General features: G+C 30.2%; 1 protein-coding gene across 4 annotated transcripts in view; it reads left to right on the plus strand.

Moving 5' to 3' along the window:
- LOC143255389 (cell adhesion molecule Dscam1-like) overlaps positions 1–26,022 on the plus strand; it is a 201,551-nt gene that overhangs the window by 145,731 nt on the left and 29,798 nt on the right. For 3 of the 4 annotated variants that reach the window (XR_013030583.1, XM_076510968.1, XM_076510967.1), the window contains exons 30-35: positions 1,284–1,484; positions 3,043–3,167; positions 6,242–6,311; positions 8,995–9,234; positions 10,503–10,695; positions 14,447–14,586. Coding sequence is in view for 3 of the 4 variants with exons in the window: in XM_076510968.1 (XP_076367083.1) it covers positions 1,284–1,484; positions 3,043–3,167; positions 6,242–6,311; positions 8,995–9,234; positions 10,503–10,695; positions 14,447–14,586 (969 nt within the window). In the remaining variant the exon portion in view is untranslated. The remainder of the gene's footprint in view (positions 1–1,283; positions 1,485–3,042; positions 3,168–6,241; positions 6,312–8,994; positions 9,235–10,502; positions 10,696–14,446; positions 14,587–26,022) is intronic. The other variant, XM_076510970.1, reaches the window with a different exon arrangement.

Genomic DNA, 26,022 nt, shown 5'->3' on the forward strand with positions numbered 1-26,022 from the left:
TAAAAAAGAATGGAGTATAACTTTACATACAAGACACACAGAAACCAGCTGTTGTGTTTTTTATTTGATGTGCTGTTCCTAGAAAATCATATTGCCAGTATTCACCAAATTTGTATAATGCTTCCTAACAATGACTAGTGAACACTAAAAATCCATTAGTTGCCCTTGCACTGTACTTTATGATTAGCATAACATTTGTTATGAATGGCTACAACATATGTTACTGTTTGTGTACAGAATCAATGGTAAGAGAGTGCAGTTAGAACACCTAAAAATAATGTATATAAAAATTTCAGATTATACCAATATCAAAGTTAGCTCAGTAAATAGTAAAGATTTTAATCTCGTATTTGAAACAATAAAATTTAATGCAATAATAAAAAAAAAGAGGTCACTAAATATACTAGATGTAATATCTATAAACAATACATCTTCCATAGTAATGGCAGGAAGAAAAGTTGAACTTTTCTTATCAGCTGAACTGTGTAAAAGATAATGATATATGTAAGTGATCAAAGTGTTGAAGTTACTTAACCAATAAATATCAACAGTGTTGGATATAATAACTGAAAATATAAATGGTTTTCAAAATATACGTGGATATTGAGGTTTGTGGATGGACCATCAAAGACTTGGGAAAGTTTTGGTAAGATCACTGAGAATCAGTGGCAGGGTGAGAAGTGGTGTGGGAAGGGGAGGGTTGCCCCCAAGTTTGGGGTGTGTCAAACTAAAAACCAGTTTACCCAGAATTTAGTTGTTCCCATAAGACTGAATTTTATTCAAATGTTTTAGCACTTGATATCAAATATCATGCTTAGGGAAAAAAAAACCTTGGTTTTCACTCTTAGATTGTTTAAAATACACTGACAACTCAAAGTTGATAGGAAAATTTAATACTGTGAATATCTGAGTTTTTATGTTGTTTTTTTTTGTGGGAGTGGGAACAAAATATGTATTGTTCCATTGTTCCCAAGCTCCAGACACCATCACTATGTCAATCCAAAGGATTTTTTGAAAGATTTTAAAAGTATTTCCAAATGTCTTCATGTAAGATGTATTGAATCATACTTTTGAATGACTGTGTAATATCATGAATATTTTCATATCTTAAGAGTGACAAAACTGTATAACAAACATCCAAGAATGTTAACAGAAAAAGCAACCTTATGATAAAGAGTAACTGGAAACATGTCACAAATTTACCTATAATTTTTGAAACTTTTTTCATTAACTTAAGCCACAAATTCAGATCATTTGCTGAATAAATTATATTTTTCTGCAAGTATCTTCATCGAGAAGTGATGTGGCAACCACAACAGCCCTAATGTCTCACACAGAGAAAAAGTCCCAACGTTCTGAAGCAAGTCGTCAGAGTCACAGCCGTGAGCTCCCATCATATTTTTCTTCTCCTGTTAGAAAAGTCACTCCTTCGAACAATGTTGCTCAAGCCAAGCAACTGAACAACTCTCCCTCAACAAGTCATTGTAAGATTCCTTTTTAATAGTTATACAAAGTCTTCCCATGCATGTGTCTTAATGATTCAATTGCCATACATATTTGTCCCATTAATAGAAGCATACTAAGAGGTAATTATAATAATCTTTGATCAAATCTAGCTAAAATTTTTCGTAAGCCAACTTTAAAAGCTGAAAGTTTAATGGATATCAATAAATAATCAACTAAACATAAACTTTTCTGTGTAAGTGGTATATAAATAAACATATACTTTTTTGTGCAGGAAGGGTACTTCACTGAACATTCAATAATGCAATGTTGATATTTCTAAATATCTACATTTAGGGAAGTTACTTTTGTCTGGACACTTTTCAATATCTTTGAATAATTTGATCATTTAGCAACAGAATCATTCTTGTTAACTATGCACTTGGGGGAACTTGACTACATACCTCACCGTAGTTACTTAGGTATACCAAAACACAATTTCCTTTAGTCAAGTTTTATTTAAGTATTCTGAACAACTTTTACATTTAAGTTTATCTTGTTATACTATTTTATATTGAATGTAATAAACTGTTAATTGTTTGTTGAATTTTGCACAAAGCTACTCAAAAGCTATCAAAACTAATAGAATTCACATTAAGTGTGTAATAAAGTGTCATATTATAATGCCATATGGCTGAAAAAGCAAGCATGTTTGGTAGTGGAATTCAAACCCACAAATAGTGAGTTGAGTACCTTAACCACCAGGCCATTCCAGGATGTAAACATTTCATATCAACAATATTAAGCTTATTAAAGTTAATAAAAATATAAATTGTAACCCAAGTTCTGCTGCACAGAATAATATTGCTTTAAATGCAGTTTCTTCTTTCATTGAGGTCAGCATTATGACAAACATATCATAATCAAAAACCACAAAAGAGACTTAATAATATTTTGGTGATTATTAAGATACATAGAGAAGTGATAAAAAGACAATCCTATATTTCACAAATATTTCATATATTAACAACAAGGCCATAATGTATGGAATATATTAAAATGTAAAATTATCTATATTTTTCTCATTTCTGTAACTATAGAATTTCACAAAATACCAGTGATTTCAAGTAGTATTTATATTAAGATAAGTATTATGTAAGAAAATACAGTTATAGAGAAGTGGGTTAAAAAAAACACAACAGACTGAATGATTTATTATTATAAAAAATAACTAAGTCCCTTAAATATAGGATTTGCTGTAGTTTTCCATTTGATATTAATACAAGTTTAGTTGCAAAGTCTGATTTGCTGACACATGTCAGACTTTGCAACTAAACTTGTATTAATATCAAATGGAAAACTACAGCAAATCCTATATTTATATGTACATGTATATTAACATCTACAGAATGTCAGTGTAATTAATTGGCATTATAAAACAGTTTAATACAGAAAGTCAAATTTAATATTTATGTATTTTCTACATTTTATCTTTTTTGGTACATAAAGAAAAATGTTGAACATTTTATGTATTACATTCATTTAATATGTTTGTGTTAAGTATTTGTTGACAATGCTGCTGTATTCTTGTTGTTACAGATTTTGAAGATGAAATAGCTCCCTATGCAACTTTTAGGCTTCCTGAAGAAGGGGTACATAATGAAGAAACTGAAGAATTTAAAACATTTAGTGTAAAACATGGGGAACCACCATATCTAACAAAGGTATTCAAACAATAACCCTTTTTGTTGTAAATCAAAATTTTTTCTTTCCTTTATACACTGCATAAATTGTAGAAAACTGCAAACTTAAATCCATTACTAAAGCAGGGTTCTTATAACTAGCTATCCATGTTTATGCTAGAACTATAACAACAACCTGATGCATTGTTTTTTTCAGTTGAGGAACTTAAAAAGAGTGAACTCAAAATTACAAATATCTAATGAGGAGGCAATGATTTAAAATAAGAGTGGAAACACTGCAAGAATCCTTCTAGCAGTAACTGATAAGTCTTTTAGGAATTTTTAGAAATATGGTTTGTTTATTAATTGTTAAATAAAATTGGTTAACATTTGAAGAGAATTCATCTAAGTGCATCAAATGAAGAACAGTTACAATCATTATGCTGAATGTTGAAAGTTAGCAAATCAGCACTAAAAAAACAAGATATAAAATGTAGATAAAAATTATACTTGACAGCATATGTGCTTAATCTGCTCATTATATATTTAAAAACAGCAGTGCACAAACATAATTTTAGATCATTTCTGGTATTAAATGAAAGGCTGTGTGTCGACTTGTTGCAAATAATAGATGAGTTCAAAGTGCTATTTGTTTTTCACACTTCTGACTAGAAATCTTTGATTGATAAATTAAAAGTAATGTAAAAAAACAACTTTAGTTTAGAATAATTTACATCACAAGTATTAAGAAAACGTTACATTTTATGTTTTGCAGAATTATTAATCAAACATACTGTAGACTGTATAAGATTAAATTCCTCACACCATGCACAAGTAAAATAGGTAGCCTGTAATTAATTTCTTTTGAAATTTTATGTTCATTGTATCTAAATAACCTAATATAGAAAGACTTTAGTATAGGAAGTTAACACTTTGTGTTATAAAAGTCTTTGTAACCTGTGCCATTAATATTTATACACTGTATGTTGTGTGCCAAATCATGCTGCCTATGCTAATTGTATGTCATGGATAAAAATGGTTTGTGTCAATTTATTCTATGAACACAATTCTTCATAAAGTTCACTCATGTTTAAATTTTAAAATATACCGCACGACTTTATTTTGACTCATTTAGTGAAACCTAACAGTTTCTTACTTGAATAAAACACTACAGTCAAGAAAGTTTTGAATAAACAACACTCATTTTGTTTGTTTTTAATTTATTAGTAATGAAATTTACTTAATTTAGGATGTTTGGTGTTCACGTAACAAACCAATATGCAACAGTTTCAAATTGGTGCATCAAAAGTGACACTGTGAGGAAGTATGAAATAGCCAAGTGAAAGGTTGGCAAGATTCTTCACAAAACAGTTTACTTAAGACCAAAATAAACAGTTAATAAGCTTCTTTTTCTCACTTGTGCTAAAGTAATGCTAACTAGATGTGAGGACTTGATAACTGAGAATAACTGTATTCTAATTGAATAGTTTATTACGATCTAGGGTATTGACTGTAAAAAGCCATGTTTCTAACTATTATAAACATTCCTTCAAAAGAAAAAATTGTAACATTCAGGCCACATTAGTTGCGGTTAAGGCACATTCTTCCGTACATAATAGGTTTAACATTTATTGATTAACTAGACCCTACTAGAAAGTGTATATACTTAAATAGATAGTCCAAACAAACAAGATCTATACTACAGCTTATAAATGTGGTAGAGTCAAAGAAATAACGAAATTAACCAGGAAGAATTAAAGCTACATATCATGTATATTCTTCTTAGTAAAAAAAAATCATTTTGGAAAAGTAGCCTTATGGAGGACGTAAAGTGTTGTGATTTTACTAAATTATTCAAGGAATAAAACATCAAATATTAAAATCTTTTCTGACTCTAGGTGACAGATCTTTCTCACAAAGTTAGGTTAGTGTTATGTGCATGGGTAGGTTCAAAATGTGCAAGTCATAACCTTTTATAGAGTACCACTCAACACAATATTACATACTTGATGTCAGGGTTATCAACTATTCTTTTTATGTTACGTTACTAACACAGTGACACTTCATGGTAGAGGAGAGTAAATACCAGTTATAATATACAAAGATACTGAAAAACAGATGTAAATATTCACTTCAATAGTTCTAGAGGTTAACTAAATGCAATATGCAAATTTTATGATGGACAAAAGTATCTTGATTTTCATATAAACATCATCTTGCCTCTGATGTGCCAGAGTCCAAGTTTGACTGACGTTATAAATTCACAGACATGTTTCAAGTGCAAACACATCTATAACTCATCTTCTTTTGGTGTACAACAGACCTGTGCATTTTACTAAAATCCTGCCACCTTTATACAGATACACTTAGTAAATTTAGAATTATGGTCAATATTCCTTCCCCTACATGGGTTAGTCTAATCCATCAAGCCCATGAACATTCAGTTAATATGTGAACAGTTTAGCAAGAAATGTATGTTGCATTTAATCATTATTACACTTTTTACTATGATTATCAGCAAAATAATAATAAAATTGATTTACAGGTATTGAACCTCTGGCATCAACTTGGTATATCATTTCATATATTTTATCACACCTTCAAAATTACTATTATGCAAAAGGTATAACTGACATACTGCTGCCCAAGGCACTACACAACTGTAAATTTAAATTGTTTAAAATTATCCCATGGTGTTATATGGAGTTTTCAAATGATACTTTCTGACAGGCAGGACACAAGCACATGCCCAACAGGCAACTGCTTGGGACACTCACATTGGGGAATTAAAAATAATACTTAAATAGATAATGTATTTATTAATTTTTATTTAACACAAAACTGTGACAAATTATTAATGTTTAATCCCTTACATTAACTGTTTAGCACCTAACTTAAGCTTCCCTTTCAAAATATTTAAAGGCATGACAAGTTTTCTTAACAAACATACAAGCAAAATATACATTGCTGGGCTGTATAATCTGATTGTCACACTTGCATTTAACCAAAGCCTTCTTTCTTTTTTCTTCAACTGACTTTCTTACAACTAAAAACATCATAAATACATTTGCATGCATTTTAAAATAAATACATTTATAATTCTTTCCTTCATGCAGGCAAGTCTTGATCCTCCAAGTAAAACTGGGAAAGGAGGTGATGAATTTTATAGTCATAGCCAATGTACAGGTAATCAGAATATGCCAATATTTTATTATTAATATTATAACTGTGACAAAATATAAAATGATTTGTTAAAGAAATTTAACTATTGGTAGTTACACAAAAAGCTTCAGTCATAGTACTTGTAAAATTAATAGTTACTTGAGGAACTGTATTTATTAAAGAGGATATTTTCATGATTTTAAACTAGCCAATTAAAACTATTTATTATACAAATAATGAAAAAATTAATCTCTTGTTCATGATTTTGCTATTTAACACTTAAACCTTAGTACATAATCATTCAGTAGAACTGTCAAATTCTGCAGTAGTTCAAATTTTAACACCAATTTGTTATTTAACATCTTCTGTATATACTTCACCATCATAATCAAGTCTGCATTACTCTGCCTCAAGTGTGTTTTACACAAGTGGCCCTAAGTTTCTTTTAAGATTATGTTTAGAAATCCTTCAAACCTGTATTCAGATATTTTCTATTCTACCTATTACTTCTGTTTAACATTTGCATTACCATTAGTAAAAAAAACACTTTAAAGATTTTATCACAGATACATGTTTTGATATGGTTCCCAGTAATTGTTATCTTATACACGTGTTTTCATATGGTACCTAATGTTTGTTGTCTTATACCTGTGTGTTCTGATATGGTTCCTAATGTTTGTTGTCTTATAACAGTGTGTTTTGATATGGAGTCTAATGTTTGTTGCCTTACATATGTGTGTTATGATATGGTTCCTAATGTTTGTTGTCTTGTAACTGTGTTCTGATATGGATCCTAATGTTTGTTTTCTTATACCTGTGTGATTTTAGGCATTCTTAATGTTTGTCATGTAAAAACTGTGTGGTTTTATATGGTTCCCAATGTTTGTCGTATTATATCTATGTGTTCGTATATGAATCCTAATGTTCCTTGTCTTATATCTTTGTGTTTTGGAAAGGTTTTTAATATTTTTGTCTTATATGTGTGCATTTTGACATGACTCATAATGTTTCTTGTCTTATACCTGTATGTTTTGATAAACTTCCCAATGTTTGTTGTCTTATATCTTTGTGTTTTGATGTGATTCTTAATCTTTGGTTCTTAAGCCTATGTCTTTTGAGACAGTTCTTAATGTTTGTTGTATAACAATTTTGTGATTTGTTATTGTTCTTAATATTTGTTTTTTTTATATGGATCTTAATGTTTGTTGTCTTATATTTGTGTGTTTCCATTTGGCTCAAAATATTGGACACTTTATACCTTTGTGTTCTGATATGAATCCTAATGTTTGTTGTCTTATACCTGTGTGTTTTTATGTTTCCTAATATTTTTTGTGTTATAACAGTCTTTTGATATGGTTTCTAATATTTTTAACTTACATCTATGTTTTGATATGATTCCTAATGTTTGTAATCTTATAACTGCATTTTGATATGGTTCTTAATGTTTGTATCTGTGTGTTTTGACATGTATCCTAATACTTGTTGTTTTAGAACTGTGAGTTCTTATATGAATCCTAATTTTTGTTGCCTCATACCTATGTGTTTTGTTATGGTTCCCAATATTTGTTATCTTGTACCTGTTTGTTTTGATATGGATCTTAATCTGTGGTGTCTTATACCTGTTTGGTTTGAGACAGTTCTTAATGTTTTTTGTGTTATAACTATGTGTTTTAATATGGTTCCTGATATTTGTTGTGTTATATCTGTGTGTCCTTATGTGGATCCTAGTGTTTGTTGTTTTATGTTTGAGCATTTTGATGTGGTTCCTAATGTTTATTGTCTTATATCTATGTATTTTGATATGGTTCCCAACATTTGTAGTCTTGTAACTGCATTTTGATAAGGATCCTAATGTTTGTTGTTTTATATGTGATTATTTATATGAATCCTAATTCTTGTTGCCTTATACCTGTGTGTTTTGAAATGGCTCCTAATGATTGTTGTCTTCATTTGTGTGTTTTGATATGGTTCCTAATGTTTGTTGTCTTATACCTGTTAGTTTTGATATGGATCCTAGTGTTTCTTGTCTTATATCTATGTATTTTGTTATGTTTCCCATGTTTGTTGTCTTATATCTGAGTGTTTTGATATGGTTCTCAAACTGTATCATCTTATACCTGTTTGTTTTGAGACAGTTCTTAATGTTTGTTGTGTTATTACTGTGTGTTTTGATATGGATCCTAACATTTGTTGTCTTACATCTGTGTGTTCTTATGTGGATCCTAATGTTGTTTAATATTTGTGTGTGTTGTTATAGTTTCAAATGTTTGTTGTCTTATATGTGTGTATTTTAATATGGTTCCTAATGTTTGATGTCTTATACCTGTGTGTTCTGATTTGATTCATAATTTTTGTTGTATTATACCTGTGTGTTATTATAACAAGATGTTCCTTCTTTTAGCATCACATAAAATGCATAAAACCTTAAACTACACATTTTTATAAATTCTTATCTCAGTGTTTATTTTCATTCTGATAGCTATCAACTAGTTTTATATCAAGACCTATTGCTGTTTGTTCAATCTTTCAATAGACTAAGATTTTATTTATTAGCAGCTTTGAGGGCTTTCCTTTGTTAGTCACTAATAGTCAAAACCATATTTCAAAAGTTTTATCCTGTTACTTTACCTTATCCTCATTCAGGAATTGTTCTTATATCTCCTAGTTCCTGTAGTTTTATTTCAAAGTTACCATTTGTGGGTTACAGCTCCCAACAGTCATAGCCTTACCTCAGGGTCTTCCAATCAAGAAGAGCTTATGCGAGCATATGAATATGCTCGCCGACACCCACCCCCTTCCTCCAATTATGAGCAAACCCGTGGTTTAAGTCATACCAGTGGCACAACCGAATCAGAAGCAACTGATCCAGGGATTCGTCAGTTCACAGGGTCTCCTCCTAAACCCAACGAACGACGCCAAGGTGCTTGTTTTACCCCAGGCCTTCCGAGTAAGTTAAAACATGTTGAATTGTACATGTTGTATGTAGTTTTTAAATTGTATGACTGCACTTTTAGATATCTGTATAGCTAAAATATGGACTTAAAATTTACCATAATTCACAGTTCACTACATCCTGCTCACATTCTGAGATTGCTCCCAAGTGCAAATTATTTTGAAATAATCTCAGAGAAAGTGAGTAATTCTTTATCAATTCATGCATACTAAGGCAAAAATAGCTGCAAAAAAAAGACCATGACAAATTTGATCAAGCATCAACCTCTTTTACAACTATAATCAAATTCAAACTCTGTCAGGAATTCCCAAAATGTCACATCATCCACATCATCAAATGAGTTTCATTTTAAAAAAAAAGGTAAACCAGTTTCTAGTACCTGTATTTTACATACATCTATCTGGACCAAACATCATAAAAATGTAATTATCTGTTGTAATTACTATATATAGAGACAGACACACCCACAACAGTCATACCTAAGAACTATCTATATTTTAACATAACTTACAGCTTAGTACATCCTATTCACATATAATATCTAATTACGTACAGGCAACCTATACTAAAATTTTGAAAAAATTACAAATTTACATAAATATACTGATTTTGAGAGGAAAAATCTGACACAGTTAGGAAAAAGATAAGCTAGAAACTGCCCTCCATTTTTCCCATGCAAATTCCTCCTCTGATATGTCGAAGATATGATTGTGCCATCATGATAAACACAAAAATGGAAAGCATTCTTTACAAAATGCCAGAATCAACAACATAGGAAAGAAAAGGATCTGCTACAAATAAATTTGCTTTAGGTTGACCTTAAAATTGCTAATCACGTATACACAGTTTAGCAGCCTTACTATATCAAAATAAATTGTCGTGATGGGTTTTGTATAACATGAAATGAGGACACCAAGATGTCTGAAAAAAGATTCAAAATCTACATATGTATATATTTGTATAAAAGATGTGCTTCTTCAAAGTTGAACTACAAAAATCAGTGAAAAAAACAATACCAAACAATTTTGTTGTAGAAACTCAAATAATTTGAACTCACTGTGGCAGGTTTACCCATGTTTAAATTCTAAAGTTTGCACTTACTTTCAAAATATAGTATGGTTCTCAAAAATGTTATTATAGAATGTGTATGCTACTATTTTAGATGAGGAATACCAGAAAGAAACAGTCAACTATTCTAGTTTGTTTGTTCCACACACTAATCTTATATCTTTCAAACATGTAAGTCTATGTATCTCTAAAAGGTAGCACACCAGTTACGAAGCGTAACAGCAGTTCCTCAGATGAAGTTACCCCAGTGAACAGTCCACCACAAACGCGTGAACTAGTTGCCAACTTTGGAGCACTGCCCCGAGACAAAAGCCGCCAATCCTGGGGTGGAGCAAAAAGCCGAGCCCAACCAGCATGCAGAAGAAGTTCTAAAGGAATAAAGAAAGGGTGAGTTCTTTTGTTCAAAACTGTTAAATACTGCATGAATATAATATGTTTATATACAATCAGGACCAAAGAGGAACATAATAAATTTGTGGCTGCACATGGAAACATGACAGAGCAATAATATAAATCTTCTTTCATATTAACTTATAACAATCTTAATCATACCTTAAGAACACAGGCAAAAGCCTGCTGAAAAATATAATTAATTAAGAATGCCTTCAATGTGAACACTACAATATTTGATATCAACTAAAGTGATTGTCAGCTACCAGAGAGTATAAAGGAGTTTCTCAAAGAATTTATAACAACACTCAAATGAGAAAAAGTTTCAGCAAAATTCTTGTACCACAAAATAATTATAAAATGGAAATGTTTTCATTTCAAAGTTATTATGTTTATAGTAAAATTTGTTAATAAACTAACGATAGAGGTCCATTAAAAAATTAATTGCAAAGTCTAATTTAAGATATTAAAGGCTGCCTTGATGGCCTATTCACTGAGGTCTGTAAACAAGGGGAATTATTGCAAAAACCTTCTGAGTTAGGAAAGCATATTTCCATTTTTATTATTTGTGCATTAAGCTCCACTAATTTCTAATGCATGAAAATTATAAAAATATTACAGTCTTGAATTAAAATCAAGCCAAAATGAATATTTAGGTAAAAAAATTACAATTTTAATATTAATTATCAGAAACTTCATTTGTAATTCTTACATTATTAAAAATTAGGATTTGATCTGTTGTGTTTTTGTTTAAGCTCCTGAAATATTTTCACCAGAACACTGATATACTATATAAAATTTTTCATTAGAATAACTGTGCATAATTATTATTTGAAGTATGTGCTTATGTTTGGTAAAACCAATAGCATTCATATAAAGATGTCTAAAAAGGAAAAGCAAACTTTGACCAAAATTCATATAGTAATGATTTTGCAGTCTACAAAAAAGCCATTAAATACAGAAATAGTGTAACTATTAATAAAACAGTCATTACATTTGTTGATCAGGATAGGAAAAATAATTATGCTCAATGGTAAATTAGTAAGTGTACTATTATGTAGCATGTAAACAAAAAAGAACTACGTACAGCTGACAACTCTCTCTGAGTCAAAAGCAAAAATGTAACAAAAGTTTTTACCAACTAAAGTTACATAATAATTATTTCACTAAAAATGAAGAAAATAATTTAAGGTACACTGATAATACTTTTTAATGTGTGGCACTCTGATGTATCTACCCTACAACAAGATTGATATTCAACTGTTGTATTAAAACATTTATGGATAATAAACTTATACTCATTCTTCCATGCTGTATAACTGCTGTGCTAAAATTTAATTAAAAGAGATTTATTTATTTAACTTTATACATTGTAATTTTAAAAAAATATATATCAAATTTTGATTTTGGAGTGATTTCAGCACTCTCCAAAAACAATTGTGTTTTTGGATTTCCTAATTTTGTTTAGATAACTGCATTCATAGACCCCTATGAAAGAAACATGAAATAGTTTTAATCAACACTGAGCCATTTTAAATCTTGTAACTTCAACCAAAGTACAGTTTTATCAATTTTAGCCAACCAATGCTACCCATTTATGTCAATGCTGCTATGCCCATGTAAAATTTGATGACATTGTCATTTTCAGATGACAATAATTCACATAGAACAAATTACATTAACATACCCCACATCTTCTTAGGTTCCTGTTATTAAAACTGCAAGGATGTGCATTATTTAACTGACTCTTTCAATACACTTTATAAAATTTGTTCATCAACTACTTATTTATGTACTGTTCTTCAATTAAAAGAAATTGCACTCTAGTAATGGGTTACTTATTCTCATCAATGCAACAGGTTAAAGGATAACAGGAAGAATATCTGACTAATTACTTCAAGCAATATCACTTGTCATTGAGATATGTAATCATTGTATTATTAACACTTAATGTTCCATATGTGTATTTTTCTTAAGTTTTTTTAACAGCTAATTTAAAAAAAAATATCTTGGATTACATTCATTCATCATTTGTTTGTTATGGTTTTCACATCTGTGACAACTTAATTTCCAAATCAGAGTGTATTAACAACCAACTCAAATTATCACATATTTTGATTTACCAAATGCATTTGTATATGGGGTGATGCACAGAGAAAATGAAGTTTTGCTTAAAATCAAGACTATGTATATTTTGGAGGTTAAAAAAATTTGGTCATCTTTATCAACATCACACTTGTATAAATTTCCTTATTAATTTTCTAAGAAAATTAATAAGGAAATTTATACAGAACACAGTTCACACTTTTCTATTGTTATAATTTGAAACTGTTTACAGAAGTTATCTTTACACCTGTCGTTGACATGAACATATAGAGAACAATAAATGTTAAGGTGTTTAGAACAGAACTTTTGATCAACATCAACCATTATTCATCTAAAGTTGCTATAGTGAAGAAAATCAAAATAGAGTAGGAATTTATATTTCAGTCAAACATCAGGATGTCAGCTTAGACAGAGTAAAGTAAAGTGGTTTGTACTGTAGCAACCTATAAGTCAGTTTTGAGAAGCCATAGTAATCTAGATGCATGATAAAAGCTTAGCTTATTAATATGTTGCTGGAAGAAAAGAAGTTTGTGAACAATATAAACCATAATTACAGCTCTGTTTTGTCATTTTATATTTAAGTTGAATTATATGTTTCAGTATTATAAAAAATTAGCTAAATTTTGCCAGAAAGTTTGCTGTTGTTGGTCATATTTACATTAGGCCTTATCAGCCTAAATAACTACATGAATGGACAAGGAAAACTGCCAACATTTTACAACTTACTGGATACATTAAATGAAACCTTTTGATTAATAACTTCTTTCCATGTTGTCTTGTTTATAATTGTGGTATTTAATTTTTATCATATGTCGCTAATTGTAAATACAGTAAGTTTGTGTGTTTGTGTGTGATGTTTGTGAACCAAAACAAAGATAAAATTCATAGTTTTATAAAAGAAAATTCTATTAGAAAACTACAAGAAAGTAGGAAGGCAAAACTAAACAACTGAAATCTATAACAAAGGTAAGCCTTTTAATCATTTCTTAAAACACATTACAATGAAATCTTTTCAAAATTTCAAAGTTGTAAATTCATTCAAATGTGGCATTTTTTCATAAGCTACATAATTTTTAGAAAGTTAATTTCCAGTTTCAAACTATTTCATCATCTGGTATTATTTTCTTCAGTGCAATAAAAGAAGCATACAACAGGTGCATATATTCAATGCCCCTGGATGCACTAGAATTAAACACACAATGATAAAAAAAATACTTGTAAAAATTGAAGAAAAAATTTGGATTTATGTTAGTGTACAGAAAATAGTTGTGTATGAGAGAGAGAAAGAAATATTCTATTATAATAAAACAGAACATAAACTTCACAAAATAATAAGGTCAGCAACAATACAACACAGAAGATTGGTATTGAATGATCACAGACACAAATTACATTTAACTGATCATATCATTTAGCAGATGTTTAAAACAACCACACTTATTCATGCTTTACAACACAGCTTGAGATTAGTAATCAATAGTGTAATGTACACCTCTCAAGAAGATGGTTCGGAAGAAAGTTGTTTAGAATAATAAAACATGTAGATTGTTAAAAATTTGGTCTATAAAAGCATATCAAAATTGAAAGGTTCGATAGTATTGTTCAGTATAACTACCAACTGAAAGTAAATAATTTTTTCTAGTCTTTCTAGTGATGAGAGTGACAGTGAGGGGACGATATACACGTTTAGTCAAGCTGACACAGTAGTTTTACGAGGAAGCAGTGGGAACGAACTCTCTGAGACAGAATGTGACTGGGATCGGCTCACTAGGTTTTCTAGAGGTGGGGTTCTTTTCCAAGTTTTACTTTGTACCACAGATACTGCTATAAAATTCAAACATTTATTTTTAAGCTTTGTAATCACTAGATGAAAAGAAAAGAAACTTACATTTAAAATCTCCAACACTTAACACTCTTCAGTAAATAGTAAAACAGCTCCATAATTACTGTGCACAACAAAATCTTGCTTTTATAGCCAAGTGAAGCTCTAATGCTAAGACTACTTGTGTAAGGTAACAAAGAAGTAGTTATGATTTATGTAGTACATTTAGCTGTTGGTTCCTGTAACAGTAACAAAACAATGTTACATACTCCAAGTAGCAATGAAAAGGTAAGACAACTCCTTTACTAATTATGCTGTTGCAGACAAGATAATTAAATATCACAGTAAGTCAGACTATTAAATATAATTCATCTTAATAGAACATTAGTGTCAATAACACAAGTAGAGTGGAATACTATATACAATTCTAATTGGATAGATAATTGTATTTAATGGGGTGGTCCATATAAAAAAAATAATAATGTTCAGTAAAATCCAAACAACACTGCTATGATGTTTTAACTTTGTCAAAATGAAACAATGCCATATGGTATTAAAATATTCAGTATAAGCACAGTATCATTACAAACTTCAACTATAGTGCAGACACTCCAACATAGCCTGATCCATGCAAAACAGTAGTTCTACTTTTTAAGTAATACTTTACAACAGGACTTACCTCACAGTATTAAAAACTGTTTTAGAAACATACGTATTCTGATTATACTAAATACAGAATTTTCATTTATACTACTGTTACAGTAAAAAATATACCTTATATTTATATATCAACATACACATAGTTTTGCAGAATGGTTGAGATGAGGTGTTTGTATTACTGATGGTATAACTGTTTGGACTATTATTTTCCTCTTAATTATGTATATTATTATTTCCACAGTTATTTGACTAATGGATTCTCCAGCTTTCATCACGTGTTATATCAGACATTTATGTATATGTTATAAGCAGAAAGCTTTTTGTAGAATTACCAGGATTCAAACCCCTGGAACTTTGTGATCCCAAATGTGGGTACTCTAAAATTTCTGATATAACACCTGATGAAAGCTGGAGAATCCACTGGTCAAATAATTGTGAAAATAATAATACACATAATTAAGAGGAGAAGAATAGCTCAAACAATTATATGATTAGTAATACAAAAACATACTCAAACATGACAGAAATACCTTAATTTTGAGTGGCAGTACAGTTAAAAATATTTCTCAGGAACTGAATGTCATTACCCCATACTTTTCTTTCTTTTTCTTCAGTAAATACTGTTATTAGAAATTGCAAATTCTTGCAATAAAAGTTTGTTCTTGACTAATCCAGTAATTAAAGCACTTTCACAAAACTCTTTATGACTTCTCTGAGATGAAAAGATGCTCATTACATAGAGTTACAATTCTACGTAGTAGTATATTTATATTTTGGCATATAATTTTGCTAAAACAATAAATACAAACTGTTGATCATAATACATATTGTAGTGTGAAATAATTACTTTTGCACACGTTAATAGTTACAATTTAAATAAACAATTGCAATTTGCTCAGTATTTCAGGATGTTTGAAAATCTATTTTGTTTTAATTGCACGAGCAACTGTTATACTGTGTATTAACAAAATTACCATTTTTAAAGTTGTGTTTATTGTACACTTCCACGTGAGATCAATGTAGCATACATAGAAGAGAAAATTAAAATAAAAAATGAATATATACAAGTTTTACTGTGAACCTGAATTTAAATTTACTCTAAAAACTTTCAATTTTCATACAAATGTTCAAAGTAACTCTTTCCACTTTTGCATCTGCAACTGTTATGAACCTAGCTCAGACATTAAGTTTGTAATTATTACATAGTAACTTAACACAATTTTTTTATTTATATTTAGTCATCAGAGAAATACAGATTAATTTATAAATGGTGATTTATTATGGTAACAGTGGGGATGGGCCTTTTCTCAACTACTACTACAAATGGTATTTGTTTAAATACCAGGTAGTCAAGTGGTGACTGTAAAAGTCCTCTGGAGTTGAGAAAGTTTGTTTCAAGGGAAATACAGAATCAACAAATTTGGGAAAATAATACATTTATTAAACATTAAGATCCAGCCAACAAACTGACATAAAATAAATATATGTTTCCTTTACTCAGGCACATCTTTCAATTCAAAAATGTTCACTTAAGTTAACTAACTGAGCAAACAAATCTTGTTACATGTTCAGATAACTTATCTAATGGCGAACTTGATACTGAGAAAGCACTTTAATAAGAATGAAGTATGTTAATCAATGTTTTTTATTCACTGTTCTTATGAGGGTTTTAATTGCTTAAAACATGGATTAAGCCAGTTCACTATATTATGATGAATCTTCCTGTTGCATGCCTACCTTAGAACCCTTTTCATAAAGCTTGTTGTGTACTCTGAGTTCATTTACTTCTCTAGTCAGACTAACTTTTAGATATTAACTCTTGAAAAGGGTTAACAATTGGCTTGGTCAAGCAACAGCTTCTATACTCCACTCTTTCACTATTGAGAACCAAGTTCAATCTGGCTCATGCAGTATGAGGATTTTTGTGACTTTCCTCTCACTTTTTCTTCATGCAGTTCTTTTCAAAGATTTCTTTAGCATATATTCACCATGTGATTGCATCTTGCACATCCTTCATAGTTATGCAATAAAACCTGATATCTTCCTTTCAGAATTTTATAATTTATTATTTAATATATAGCTTAATACATGCATAACAAAATGAATTGCTTCTATAATTTGACTCCTTTCACCAAATTAATGTGCTCAATCAAAATAACTAAGTGGTTGCACTTGATATACAATAATTTCTATATCTGTTAGGATATTTATCTAAATATCACTTGTACTAATTAGGAAGACAATAATCTGGTATCATTTTTAACAATCAGTGTACACTTGTCACACACATTTAATATAGTACCACTTTCCAAGACTAACACTTAACTCAATTTATAAGTAAATAAGAGAACTTAAATGAGTGAACTGATTTTTTTACCAGTCAAGACTGATGTGATTTTCACTTCTTACAAACTCGACTTCAGTTTCTGTTAATTTTTCATAGCAACATTCTTGACTTGCACATTAAGTACAATAAAAGAGGGCCTCTACTCTACTCTATTCAGTAAAACAGTTTGAGCTTTGAATAATTGAAGAGATAATAATTAAACATAATTAAACAACGTCTGTTTCAAAAGACCAGATATTATCACTTTAAGCCTTAAAAACATATTAACTGTAGAATTTCAATTAGATGAACTGAAGATAAGGTCAAGTATGAAAATGCCTGCTATGCAATGTTTACCACATTTCTTGACTTCACCCATTTTAACCTTTGATCAGTCTCATGATTTAACACTTAGTATTTAATGTATCTGCTCAAATAGACAAAGGCATTTATTTCAGAAATTGGCAATTCCTTCACATCTCATCACAATCATGACATTAGTCAATGTCTTATCATGGCGCATGACACCAAAGACCCATGCCCTGTGGATTTTCAAAGGCACATCATTAATTAATCTTTCAATATGTGGTTGACATTATTAGTGTAATTCAGGAACAAGAATGATGGAATACTGTAATCATGTAGCATCTATATGGTTAAGTATGAAATTTCAAAGAGGGGAGGGCTCCATTTTGTGATACACTTTAGACAAGAGTAACAGTTTTGGAATATATATATATACAGAAAGAGAGCTTGGGGCAGAAGTAATAGGTATCACCTATGTCTTGTACAATATTTTTTTAAACAAACATTAAGCATGTCAATGCACGTATTGTAATTATTCTTCCCACAATACATTATTACATTTTTTGCAAACATATCATATTTTGATACTAACTGAGTATAATCATGCATTTAACTTACTGTTTTATAGAAGTTCTGTTACAAGTGTTCTATGGCTGGCTTTATCACACCTGGCAAATGTATTTGTATACTTTGCTCTGCATATGCAAACATATCACAGGCTCTCTACCACACTCTCTTTTGTTGAAGATGTTTAGTCAATTACTGATGAAAAGTTATACTCTGTACACAATTTTATTGTTACAGAAAAAAACTCAACTGAGCTTGTACACTGTATCTGTTATTGGTAGCATGTAATGCATTTAACACTTTTTATTAAAGAATGAACATTAAAATAAATACGTTTTTCATAGCAAACTATGCAAATCTTCTACATAGCGTAATCTACATATTTCTAGCCTGTGAAAATATTTCAGTAAGTCACATTTCTATGAACACAACTAGGCAAAGTAAAGAGTTCAAATAAAGATTACCTCATGTTTATAATTATATGTCAAAAGAATTCAAACATACATCTCACCCAAAACTAATATACTTAGAAGTATGTGCATCTTTTGTGACATTTAGTGTGTAGTGCATCATCTGTTAAGCAAACCTGCTGAATAATGCAAAAGAAGTAACTGATTTATTTAATAGACACTTATGGTGCATTGCAAAGAACATATCTATTATTATTTAAAGCATGCACAGAAATTTATTAATGGGGTTGAATAAGGTAAAAATTTAGATATGATATGTTTTAATGTTTTTCTGCTAAGATTTGTCTGGCTGGTAGTAGTGTCACATACATATGATGTGAATGTGTGTCTTTTAAAGTAAACTGCTTGAGGCATCAGTGCACAAACTGGTATGTTCTAAAACCTCATTCCCTTGACTTCTCCATTTTAAGTAATTTATTTCATCAGGGTGCAATACTACAAATTCTTTCATGCTATACCTCAGTTTACAACTTATGTACTATTTTTAGATATCAAAGAATGTATAATAGGTGTATATGGCTTGTTATATATTTGCTAATTTTATCCATATAATAGCAAGGCACAAAAAATGCAAGGAAAATGGTAAATGCAAGAAATATAAGGCAGGTCTAAAACTGTATTTTAATGTGTGATATATACATATACACTGCTACACCTTTTAACCTTTGAGGTGTTTGTAATTTTGGCTAGAGCTAGCCAATTAATGAAATTTGATAATTGATTAATCAATTGGCTCATTAATAAATTACATTCAGCTAACTGCTTATTCTCACCAGAGACTTGGACAGTTGGAATAATTGAAAATGGAAATAATCAAAAACCATAATTTCAACTGATTATTTACTTTTGTGAGTCGCAATACTAATTAATTAAACTTAAAAACCTTGTATTTACCGAAAATGATGAACAAAAACAATAATGACAATATTTTAGCTACTTGAATAATTAGAAACACTCACTTAGATTAGATGATTATTTCTGTAACTTATATTACATAACATTAATTGATGTAATCTATTAACTGAGTTAATCACCCAGTCCTAATTTTAACAGAACAAAATAATATCATTTTAAAGTATTAACTATTACATTATTATTATTTGAGCTGTCACTTACACATTTAAGCATTCTAATTATTTCTGAGAGGGAGAATACATCTAACTTCATTTATAACTTTTGATATCCTGTACAAAAAGTACACTTTTAACATACTGCACTTAACTACTCTTTTAATCAAAGTAAAAACTCAGTTCTTAAGTTATTAATTGTTAATTTTTATGTTGTTAACTTGTCAACATAATTTTCATGTTTATTTGTCTTAAGTAATTACTTTCTCACTAACACTCTCTTTTAGTCTAAAATAGCTACTTAGAAGCTGAAAATGAAACAGCAAAAATTACTGGTTATAAAAAATTTTTTTTTTATTTCAACTTTGTTTTTAAAGTCTTCAAATTATCTAAAGATGAAAATATCAAAGAAAATGGACTCCAACAATTACTATAGAATTAATAGTAAGTTTTAATTTCATCACATGAAAACAATAAAACTTCTCCAATATTAAAAAACTTAATCAGTCCTTTTTCTTCTAAGCAAGGATCAGAAATTTTGAGGTCTTACATTGACACCATGCAAAGATGGCTTGAACAAAACAAAGGTGGTATTTTTCTCATAGATACAGATCATCAAATAACAAATAATATGGTAGTTACCAAACAGTGTGAGTACAGGTACAAAATAGAAGTAAAATCAATTACATCTTTAAGGGAAATATTATACTTAGTTGATATAAATGCTATCAGTTCTTCCACTACGACTTTCAAAATAAAATCATTGAATTTGATTTTCAGATGTGATAAACAAAAATTGAAAAATATTAATATGTGTAAAATGAGAAGTACAAGGTTTCCACAAGTTGTTTAAAAATATGATTCAGCATAAATTTGCACTGTGTAAAGTTATTACTTCTATGTTTCAGTTAACAATATAAACACAAGGGCATAATGTTTTATGGAACAGAAGAATAGAACATGAAAAGAAAACATTTCTGAAACTGTATAGAGTGAATGTCTTTTTTAAATTAGAAATTCCTTATTCTGTAAAAAATTAAATCTATGATTGCTCTCTATAAACCATCCATCTTCTTAAAGAACAAAGATAGATGAAGCTTATCATCTTAATGATAATAATGTTATCATCTTAATGATGGGATAAAATGAGATAAAAGAGATATAACTGATTTCCATTATTTGGCCAGTGTTTCACCCAACAATTTGTTACATCAAGAGAGAAAAAATTATACATAAGTATGTGTACTATACTGAAGTTAACTGAGGCCTGTTTTATATATTGTAAATCAATGTGAAAATTTGAAAACCACACTACAAATAGGTTGAATCAATTGCACTATTAGATACCAGTTTATACTAATTTATATCACATAACTTTAGGTTCTGAACATCCTTTACACAATGTAGAGCATGTGTCAACTTACTAAGAGTTGTTCACTCTCCGATTCTCCATGCAATTTATTGCTATGTGTCAGGTGTAAGTAAACAAGTTTTGATTTCCTACCATAAACCAGATATCTTAGTTGCAGTTGCACTGAAAAAAACTGTGTATATCTTGATTGTGTGAAAATGCATTCGAGAGGTAAGTTCTTGTTTGAAATAAATTTTAATTCTAAAAATTATCATTTGAAATCAGGTAGACTTACATCTGAAATACTAAAACTAGAATACTCACAATGAGATGAAGGATGGAGCTGGAAAAAACCATAAGAACCACTAATTCATGAAAAACTGAACTTTTGGGCAAGAAGGTAACAACATAAACCACACAAATTCAGAAACACAGTAACAATCAATGAATTGGATTCATGAGAGAATGAAGTGAAGAAGAAAAGTCTCATACAAGATTATACCAAAATGAGAACACTCAGAAAGGCATTCTTCTCAACTTGGTATCTCATCATCAAAAACACCATTTAAGTAATATACAAAAAGGAGAATCATGCAGCTTATACAGAGCCATTCATATTCTCAGGTGTGGTCAAAATTGGTGGCATAACAAGTATTTAGAGTCAGAGCACAATCATTGCCCTGTACCTTTAGTGAAAGATTTTCTGAGGAAAGATCAATAATAGCTAATGACTAAGTGTACCCATGGGCTAAAGTCTTTTATATCCTCATTTGAAGAAACTGATTAAGTTACAAAACAACTCTAGTCAGCCAGCAGTCAGGGAAAAAAAAACTAAGCAGACTCAAGGATGTTCTTTGTTACTCCAAGACAGTGCAATAGGGACACTAAAAATAACAAGAAAAGATAAAAATAAAGCTGTTCGGTGTTTCCATCCTGGTTCAGGTTATAAGACATCATGTGGGTATTTAAATCCTCGCTCAAGTTATGAGACATTGTATGGGTGTTTTCATCCTGGTTCAAGTTACGAGACATCACATGGAGAACAGCAACTCATCTCCAACAATTCCAAAGGTATGTGTAACATGCATGAGTACTAACTGGACAAATATATTCAAATTCAATGAAGTTAACAGCATAACTATAACTATGAAATTCCAGATTATGGTGGAAAAGCTGATTTTATGTATGTTCTCAAGCATACACAGTTAGTCCTGTGGATGGGATGAGGGTGAAGAATTCTAAGTAACATGATAGCAGAAAAGCAACTCAATAAGTAAAACCTTTTCATATGTCAAAGGTCAATACATCTGATTTGAAATTGCAGGCTTGAGAGTGTTGGATTCAAAATTAAGAGAGACATCGATTGCTGCATATATGTTTATTGAGGAAAATAATGTACAAAATATTTTAAAAGTACAAGTAGAAAATAATTCTTGAATAAAAAATATAATAAACACTTTATTAGAAATAGCGGTCAGCAGCCATAACAGAATAGTAAACAGATCTGTTAAGTGCTATAATTGGTAGAGCACTCACCTGGTGAAAATCCTGTGCTTAGAAGATACAGAAAACTTGGCACCAAACTATGGCTATCCCATGACCCTGAGATAAGGTACAAAGATGGGTCTTGTTTGTAATTAGGGCCACATTTGTTACTTTGTTAAAGGTGCCTTACTAGCAATCATTATTGTGTTAACCTTTTAATTTAGATGGTACTGCACTTGTATAGTGAGTTAAAGGTCCTGGGTTCAGGTTAGAACCCAGATGATACATAAATGGAATTATCATAACAAAATATGGATAGTAATAGCAAAACAGTGTTGACCATATCAAAATAATAGTGTTTTTTTTTCAAATACGGAATAGTTCTTCTTTTTTACTACATTTATTCATATAATTAAAATTTCATCAAAAATACATTTCTGAGCATAAAACTCTCAGTCAGTTATTTCTCTGTATAATGATGAAAAGAGTTTAAAAACAGTTACTTAAGTACACTCCTATTTTTGTGCTGTTCAATTTATTTTTTTGTTAAAGATAGCGCTGGAACACTTTTAATAAACATTTGACAATAATTACATTATTGTACATATGGTCCCTAATTTTTTAAAGCACATTCATAAATGTCTACTCATCTCCAACAATTCCAAATAGTAAATACTATGCAAGATTGTTATAAAAGCAATGGTGAATCTTGTATGTACATTGCATTTTTAAGATTATGAATTGACTAGTATGTGTGTGAATTAAATTTGGAATGAGTATTTTAAAAATAGTAGTATTATTTGAAAGTTATAATAAATGAATATTAGTTTTATATATCAAAACTAGCTACTAGTTTGATACTATAGATATATTTTAATTAACATATGCTGTTTACAGAACCAAATTACAGCAGGGACTGGTGCAGTCTCAGCTCCAGGCCCACTCACAAAATAAGCCCCTGACACTAAACAAAATGGCATGCATTGGATAATATGTGCATTTTCACATTAACAAAAGTTCAACATTTGATTAAAAAAAAAAACAGATAAAACATGTGGAGCTTGATATTTGTGATAGGTATAAAAATTGCATAGGTATAAGATTTTTATACCTATAAAAATGCTATCTCTTGTATTCATCTAATACAAGAGAATGTATTAGAGAGAAAATGTTACTGAGACATATACACAATTTAAGACAATTCTGAAATACTATTAATATGATGATAGCTGGGTACATCTAAAGCATGAATGGCCATAATATGTCTAGATATGGGAAAGGGGGTGAGGATGAAACTGGAAGGCTTTGTTACACTCTATCCTAAAGTCAAATGTAGACTAGGGTATTATGTCACTGGTACCATAATTTGGCTGTAAATTGTGATTGTATGAACCAATTCATTAACAAGCCCATAAATCTATTAGATTAATAAATTTATCAACATGATCACTTTGTATTTGATTCACCATTCATAAAATTAAAAGTTACTACAGTGGTTGGAAGAAATCGAAAGCTGAAACAGAACAGGACACAAAATTGCAAAGATGTATTAGCAAGCTGCAAAAATATCAAAGAGTTTTGTCCATCTAAGAAACTGATTAGTAGGGTGTTTGTATGTCTAGAACTGAAAGTAAAAACTTGGGGAATGAAAAACCTTAGGAAGCGAGTAGCACTAGTACATCAAATGGTGAATTGAAAATTTCTCATGGTGAATGCAAAGAAACACAATTCTCGAATGATTTAGCACAGTGGGCAGTCTCTGAATCTTTGCAAGAATATTATAGTCAGAATGATGTTATCAATTATCAACATATCAACTGTGATTTTAGTGTTTCAGAGAATCCTTCAAGAGACACTGAACTATATCACTATTTTTGCTTGAACAGAAGAGGCTATCTTTGCTATTCAACAACAACTGGCAAATTATTTTGTGTTTATTGCAAGTTATTCATGACAATGTACAGTACAGTGCATTTAATTATCACAAGATATACCAATTAGAAGCATGCAGTAAGAGGCTTAAGTCATCCCAAAAACAGTCTGCTGCATTCAAAGTCCATCAAAATATAATAAAGTTTAGAACTGTTGGTGAAAGCATTGACAAAAGCTTAATGCAGCATTATGAATTTAAAAAACAAGTACTGCCACCAGGTTTTCCAATGAGTAGTTAGTGTAATTTCAACACAAGGTATACCTTTAAAAAAAAAATAGTAGGTTCTGTCAACAATGGTAATTATCTTGTAAGTTTAGAATTATTATTTAAGTATGACCTGTTTCTCACAGAAGACATTCAAATGAATGCCAACAATGGAAGGAGTCACATTTCCTACCCATCACCTATAATACAAGATTATTAAAATCGTCATATCATCACCAAGTTAAAGAATGTGAAGTATTATTCTGTTAGTGTAGACTCAGCTTCTGATATTTCATATACTGATTGGTTTGCACTGATATTTTGCTGTGTACTACCTGATTGACCTGTTCGGTTTTCTACAAGAACAAATTTTCATAAAAGATTGTAGGGAGCAATTTCATGATAATTCATCAAATACACGCAGCAAAGATATCAGTATGCAGATAGTAATCAAAAAGGAAAATGAGCTAGCTGAGTACACACCATGCTGTGCACATACACTGAATTTTGTGGGACAAAGTGCACATTTTCTGTAGCTTTCACGTGGAATCTTCTCATAGAAAGTTTCAAACCCTAGGTGTACTAACACTAAGTAGTTTTCAGATATATACATTGGTCTGCCCATCATGATGCAATAAATGCATTTCAAAAAGGCAACAACTTTGTCACAGAGGTTCTTACTGACATGTCTGCAGCTGTATCCCAAAAACCATAAATGTGTTTGGAGACAGATAGACTTCCTTCTATAATGAACCAGTTACAAAAGGAGTGCTTGTTCATGTATAGTCAACAATAGTGAATAGATTTCACTCCACTAGCAAATGCTTACAAGTAGCACAGATGAACTTAAACACTGCAACTAACATGTTGGTGTCATTCAACCCCCACATTAAGGTTTGATGAGTTTCAGGAAGAAAGTAGGAAGCTCTATAAATGTAATGCATACAAGCAAGAACATAAAAGAAAAATCAAATGAAACAAGAAGTGATGTTGCAGATACTGAACTGACACCTTCAAATAAATTCAA

Source organism: Tachypleus tridentatus, chromosome 7, assembly GCF_004210375.1.
Source record: "Tachypleus tridentatus isolate NWPU-2018 chromosome 7, ASM421037v1, whole genome shotgun sequence".
In the NCBI taxonomy this organism is placed as follows: domain Eukaryota; kingdom Metazoa; phylum Arthropoda; class Merostomata; order Xiphosura; family Limulidae; genus Tachypleus; species Tachypleus tridentatus.